Below are 6,965 nucleotides of genomic sequence, written 5' to 3' on the forward strand. Positions count from 1 at the left end.
GACCAATGATCAGTTAAGTTTAAAAATATTTCTTACTGTTATCAATAACTAATAATCAAGAATCATTAACAGCTGTATTGATTACCATGCTCATTAACTGTAATGCAGTATTGATTACCATTATAAATAATAAAGTGACTACCTACCTTGAATGCTTTATTACAGCTATTACAAGTATTGATTACCTTATCATTCATTTTAAAATTCTTTTATTTGCTTTTAAAGGCCAAAATGGCCTTGCCCCAGTGTACCTCTCTGAGCTTCTGCACCCTTACGCACCTACTCGATCCCTCAGGTCAGCTGACCAGAGCGTTTGCTACTGCCGCCCCTAAGCTTTGGAATGAACTGCCGCTGCACATCAGGCAGTCCTCCTCCGTGGCCACTTTTAAATCTCTTCTTAAAACGCACCTCTTTTCCTTGGCTTTTAACACCACCTAGATTGTTTATTTAATGTGCACAGGTTTTTTTTACCCTTTATTTATTATGTTTTCTGTTTTAATGTCTATTTTATTGTTTATTTTATTGTTTTTGTTTGTTTGTTTGTTTGTTTGTTGGTTGGTTGGTTTGTTTTTTAATGTACAGCACTTTGGAAACCTTGAGTTTATTTAAACTGTGCTTTATAAATAAAGATGGATTGGATTGGATTATCAATAATGATTAATAAAGCATTCATTTGAACTACCAATAACATTTACAAATCTATTGATTACGCTTCTGAATTAGCGATAATAAGTATTTATTAACATTATCAATATTTAATTGTGAAGTATATGCAGTTAATATAAATGATCAAAAATCAGTATCAGTAATATTGATTACCGTTAGTGCTCCTGGAGTCAGAGCACTCAGGTGAGTGGGTGGTACTACAGTCAACTCAGCAGGGTCATGAGTTGGTTCTACATCCTGGTCATCAAGGAGTACCACACCCCTGACTCTCTCTTCCAATAGGCAGCTGTCGAGCTCCACCCCCTCATACTTCACAGCTCCTGATAGGTCAACAAGCCTGGAAGGAGCCACCAATTAAAACAGTTAACCTTTCGGCGAGACAACTGTGTATGTATGTGTGTGTGTGTGTGTGTGTGTGTGTGAGTGCGTGCGTGCGTGTGTGTGTGTGAAAAAGTAGGACTTACACTCCGCCCACCACGAGGTGTTGAATGCAGCCTCTGAACCACCTGGACATATCCTGTAATCTCGTTGGCAGAAGAAACTCCTCTCCTGATGGCAGCCCTCCAATGAAGAAAGAGGCTGGAGACAGACGAGAAAATCCGCCTGGCAACAGAACGACAGATTTCATCTGTTCCTCATCCACCTGCACGGATAGAGATCTGACAGAGATAAACAGCTATTATTTAATACTCATCCAGTCAGGTGAGACAGGTGTTTGTTCCTACAGTTAACACCTACTTCCTGTTGATGGTGATAATCACAGAGTGCTTTGTTCCGTCACTGAAAGATCCTCCATCAGGTTTCACCATCATCACCCTCCGAGTAGCTCCACCCACTTCACCAAGCTCTGCTTCCAACGCACCTGAGACCAGGTGGACAGACAGGAAATTCTGCGTGCACACACACACACACACACACACACACACACACACACACACACACACACACACACACACACATAGATAATAATAATGGTTAGAAAATGGTCACAATAACACGTCGTGCACAGGTGTGACACATTTCTGTCTCACCTGTTTCTGAGTTCGGTCCTCACTGAAGGCAGCCATCAGGACTCCTGATTGGTTGTTGGTGGAAAAGGAGAAGAGAAGCTCCGACTCGTGACCAAGTGACCGAGGAGCGACTTGAACAAAGCCTCCGGCCAACACTGACACACTCCGCACCGCCTGACACACAGCGATGAGCGGGATCAAAGAGGGTTATTGATTTTTGACTGCAGAAGGAAGGAAAGGTCAGGCAGTCTGATAGAGACTAACGTGTGTTAGCTGACATATTAAACACTAATATCTGTATATTACAATTACAATTAGTCATTTGGCAGATGCTTTTATCCAAAGCGATGTGCATTTGAAACAGTCGATAAATTTAATTTTCATTACATTTTCAGCTCAGTGTCAAAAGTCGTTTTGTTGAAGTTCAATTCAATTCAGTTTTATTTGTATAGCGCCAAATCACAACAGAAGTTGTCTCAGGACACTTTCCATATAGAGCTGGTACAGACCAAGCTCTTTATCTACAGAGAAACCAACAATTCCCCCATGAGCAAGCACTTGGCGACAGTGGCGAGGAAAAACTTCCTTTTAACAGGCAGAAACCTGTTAAGTGAGCTATTAAAGATTCTTAAGATATTAACACGTCACTTCGTGCTTCTGTTTATACTAAATTTGGTCTAACATGAAGGCAGCAGTAGACCTTTATTGTGAAATAGGAAATAGTGGAAATAATGGCAATTTTACACAGAGAGCATTTGATTTATCACTTGCTAATTGACATTAAAAACATATTTTTCGGGCTTTCTGTTTGTTTGACATTAAATGGATGAAATATCTTTGACAGATGAATTCAAAATATGCCGATTTCTGCCATTTTAATTTTGGAGCTAAAGGGTGAGAATCCACAAGCGTGAAATGATAAGATGAACAGAACAGTGGGCAAACCTCAAACTTAACATATAACATAATTCACGATAAACATATAGAACATCTCACAGCTGTTAATGATACGTGGTGAGTGACACTCAATAGTCTCCATAATGTTGTCACATTAAATTACATGTTATAAATCATTTAGCAATATCCCCAAACAACCAAAACTGTAACTTGAAAACCTTGTGGCCAGATGAACTTGGTGGTGGTGAAGTGTGTCTAAGTACTGTGTATATGTATATTGTATACAGTAGATATGAGTATATAACATGTATATATGCATACATGTGACTGTGTGTGTGTGCATGTATATATAGAAAGTGTGTGTAATACCTTGAGTACACAGCCCTTCCTGACTCCGAAAGCATCTCTCAGCAGGTCAAAGTTGGACCGAGCAATCTCCACATTCTTTATACAGCCCACGTATGACCTGGAGACCACCTGTCGCCTAGCAACCAAACAGACAGGTAAAAACAGGTCAGACAGGAACATCTAGACATATGAGTGTAGACATCACCTGTAACGTCACAGCATCTTCACCTGGTGACATAACAGACTCACCTAATTGGTCTGGAGGCAGGAAGTCCTCCGATGTAGATGGGGTCGAGGTCGGAGCGATTGAGATCAGAGGCTGTTCCAGGAGACTCCGCCTCCAACACCTCCTTCTCTGATGATTGGTCGGCTGCCATGATGGACAGGTAACCTGCACACAGCACCACCATGAATACCAAGAACATGACAGTAGTATCTATACAACCAAATACTGCAGTAACAGTAGTGGCAGTTGAAAAACTTGTGAAAATTGACATCAGTGGTCTTGGCCACACCCCTGACAACTGACAGCAGAACTGCAGTAGAGCTACAGTACATTATAGTAGAACTACAGTAGAGAACAGTAGAACTACAGTTGGCATACAGTAGACGTGTGTTTAATGTTGACAGAATGACTGATTCTGTTTGTCATTTTCCTTCTCTGGACCTTTCTTTTTGAAACTTCTCTGGCACTACAGTAGTACTATTGCTGTAGTAGGTCAGTACTGGTAATAGCTGCTTAGTAGTGTAACAATGCATGGTGCATTCACAGTAGCACTATCTGAGCTGCAGTATTACTGCATATAGCAGTTGCATTTAGCAGGGATTTAATGAGCAGTAGTAGTACTAGGGTGGTAGTAGTGGTACTGAAGCAGTAAAGTGCTAACACATTAGCTCTAGTTTAATTTGCTTTGTGGACAGAAATTAACTGTAGTATTGCTGTACATTAACAGTTGAAATAGTAGTATTTTTACATGTGTTTACAGTGTGATCTTGTACCAGATTTTGAATGTAGTATTGCAATTATTTAACATTAGCCGCATCACTGGTCGTACTGTAGTACTAGTAGTAGTCGTACCTTTGCGTTTGTTCCTCTGCAGTGTGATCTTGTACCAGACTCCTGTGTTATACTTCCTGTTGGAAGTCAGGATCAGAGCACCTGAGCCGAGGTCAAAGGTCAGACGGACATGCCCCTCCACCAGCTCCATAGACAGGAAGTCCCTCTGCAAGAGACAGGAAGTGAGGTCATGTCTGCATCTGCTCCTCAATAAGAGCCTGAGTGTGTGCATCTGTGCATGTGTGTGTGTGTGCATGTGTGTGTGTGTGTGTGTGTGTGTGTGTGTGTGTGTGTGTGTGTGTGTGTGTGTGTGTGTGTGTGTGCATGTGTGTGTGTGCGTGCGTCCCATACAGTGTTGTTGGAGGCCAGATACAGCAGTAATCCGCCTGGCGACAACGTTTTAAACAGCAGGACGATTGAGGTGGAGGTTGCTCGCAGAGACTTCTGAACCAGTGAGAATCCAGACCCATCAAAATGGAAAGATGTCCCCTCTGCCTGGGGACTGAGACACCAACAGGTGGAGACATACAGGTAGACACAGACAGGAAGAAACAGGTGGGTTGATAAGTTAGACCTTTGAAAATGCTATTTAGAACTTCCAGTGGAAATCTGCAGATTTATCTCTGAGCAGAGCTAAACCATAAAAGCACACTGGAATACTTAGTGGGTGGGCTCAGGTAGTATCCTCACCTGTACAGATAAAAACCAGGTGTTTTGTGAGTCATACACATATGTTTGTACCTGCTGAAACAGCCTCCACACTCTCCCTCTCTGCTGTTGTAGTTCCACAGTCCAATGTTTTTCTCATTGAGCGATCCTTCGCCCAGACAGCCGTGGAAGGTGGAGGACTGCAGCGTCATGGGCCTCTGACATCACACACACACACACACACACACGCACACACACACGCACGCGCGCGCACACACACACACACACGCACGCACACACGCACGCACGCACGCACGCACGCACGCACACACGCACACACACACACACACACGCACGCACACACGCACGCACGCGCACGCACGCACACACGCACACACGCGCACGCACGCACATACACACGCACACACGCACGCACACACGCACACACACACACACACACGCACGCACACACGCACGCACGCGCGCGCACACACACACACACACACACGCACACACGCACGCACGCACGCACGCACACACGCACACACACACACACACGCACGCACACACGCACGCACGCGCACGCACGCACGCACACACGCACACACGCACACACGCGCACGCACGCACATACACACGCACGCACGCACGCACGCACACACGCACACACACACACACACACACAGAGTTATCATCTGTTCACCTGTACAGCTCCACATAACTGTACACCTGACGTGTGTGTGCATTACCTGAGTGTCAGTTCTCAGTCCTCCGATATGGATCACTGTGTTTCTGTCAATGTCTAAAACTCTGGACAGTCCCGGCGACGTCGTTGTTACCGCAGGCAGCGGAGCTGACTCCGACTCCAGCTGGTGGACTGACAGTGAACCGTGGGCGCCGAATCTGCCAACATCATCATGCAGTATAACTTAAAGTTACTTAACGTTTCAGTGTTACAAGCTCCCTCTGATTTGAATGCGTTTCTCATGCAGGTGTGTGCTGTCCATCCCGATCGGTCAAACCAATAGCAAGGGGGTGGGAACACTCGATTCCCTCTTGCCCCTGCCTCAGCTGTGACCCAGCCACTCACAGTTTGTTGTTGTTCCGACTGTCCTGTTTTTGCAGTTTAGTTTTTGTTGGATTTGGGGTTTTTTTGGTTGTTCATTGGTAGTTTAGGGAAGTGGTTGCCAACCTCAGGGTCAGAAACCCCAGAAGGGGTCAGTGATGAATGTAAAATTAATTAATAGGTAATTACTTGAGTAGGAGAAGACTTTTTTCTCATTATTTAATATGTACTTTTACCTTTTCAAACCTCCTGGGATTATTCATACAAATCTAAGAAGGTAAATTCACTCTTTGATTGAACTGCAGACATCACAGACATCAGTTTACACCTGGAAGTAGTGGAGGAACCACCATCATGACTTATATGTACACATGTACATATATGATGCAGTAGTGCAGTAGTATTTAGAAGAAACTGCTACTGCTGAATAGCCAAAAAAACATTCTCACCACAAGTTAAGAGGCAGTTCTGGGGCTTTCAATCATATCCCATGAACTTCTTCTGCAGTTTCTGGACTTCTCGTCCATGTTGACGTAAAAAAGGGGTTCTGAACATGGTGAGAAGTGCTCAAAAAGTCTGAAATGTAAACATCTACAATCCCATGATAACTTCATCTGCTGAGGAAGTTGTGATGTGAGATGTGTGTGGTATCAAAAGTACCAGATAGCTAAAAAACTGGATCTTGTGAACATTTACATGATGTAATGTCATAATGATCATGTTGTTAACAAGAGGTGTATTTACCGTGTCGCATTGATTCTGGTCCATCTGTTGTTAGTGATGTCCAGTCCAGGAAATTCCAGTCTGGTGCTGCCTGAACCTGCATCCCACACCATGGAGACCTTCCCATCATGCATCTCTACTGCCAGGAAGTCCACCTGAACATACAGCAGACAGATAAATAAAGGTCTTATTTAGAAAGAGCAGTTACAGGACAGAGATCAGACCTCAGTCACAGTGTCCAAATTATCAGTTAAAACAATACTCACACCTGTTTCTCTTTCTACACCTATTCACCAGACAGGAAGTGTGTGTGTGTGTGTGTGTGTGTGTGTGTGTGTGTGTGTGTGTGTGTGTGTAAGTACCGTAGTGTTGCTGCCCAGGTAGAAAAGCAGGTTATCTGGCCTAGACGTCTTCAGGATCAGGCTCAGAGTGTTGAAGTTACTGGACTGAATCTGTGGTTTGTAGGATCGAACACAGTCTCCGTCCACCTGCACCGCCACCTTAATCTGCCAACATCATCATCACCATCATCATCATCACCATCATCATC

At 43.9% G+C, this 6,965-nt stretch overlaps 1 protein-coding gene across 1 annotated transcript in view; it reads right to left on the reverse strand.

The window, feature by feature from the left end:
* The window catches only part of lama1 (laminin, alpha 1), a 42,101-nt gene that overhangs the window by 3,302 nt on the left and 31,834 nt on the right, over positions 1 to 6,965 (reverse strand). Inside the window, exons 46-57 of the mRNA XM_070985599.1 lie at positions 6,778 to 6,921; positions 6,437 to 6,570; positions 5,376 to 5,529; positions 4,720 to 4,844; positions 4,330 to 4,480; positions 4,000 to 4,144; positions 3,171 to 3,312; positions 2,943 to 3,057; positions 1,698 to 1,850; positions 1,405 to 1,556; positions 1,131 to 1,325; positions 820 to 1,003 (exon numbers count right to left, since the gene is read on the reverse strand). Of these exons, the coding sequence (XP_070841700.1) occupies positions 820 to 1,003; positions 1,131 to 1,325; positions 1,405 to 1,556; positions 1,698 to 1,850; positions 2,943 to 3,057; positions 3,171 to 3,312; positions 4,000 to 4,144; positions 4,330 to 4,480; positions 4,720 to 4,844; positions 5,376 to 5,529; positions 6,437 to 6,570; positions 6,778 to 6,921 (1,794 nt within the window). The remainder of the gene's footprint in view (positions 1 to 819; positions 1,004 to 1,130; positions 1,326 to 1,404; positions 1,557 to 1,697; positions 1,851 to 2,942; positions 3,058 to 3,170; positions 3,313 to 3,999; positions 4,145 to 4,329; positions 4,481 to 4,719; positions 4,845 to 5,375; positions 5,530 to 6,436; positions 6,571 to 6,777; positions 6,922 to 6,965) is intronic.

Source organism: Chaetodon trifascialis, chromosome 18 (genome assembly GCF_039877785.1).
Source record: "Chaetodon trifascialis isolate fChaTrf1 chromosome 18, fChaTrf1.hap1, whole genome shotgun sequence".
In the NCBI taxonomy this organism is placed as follows: Eukaryota; Metazoa; Chordata; class Actinopteri; order Chaetodontiformes; family Chaetodontidae; genus Chaetodon; species Chaetodon trifascialis.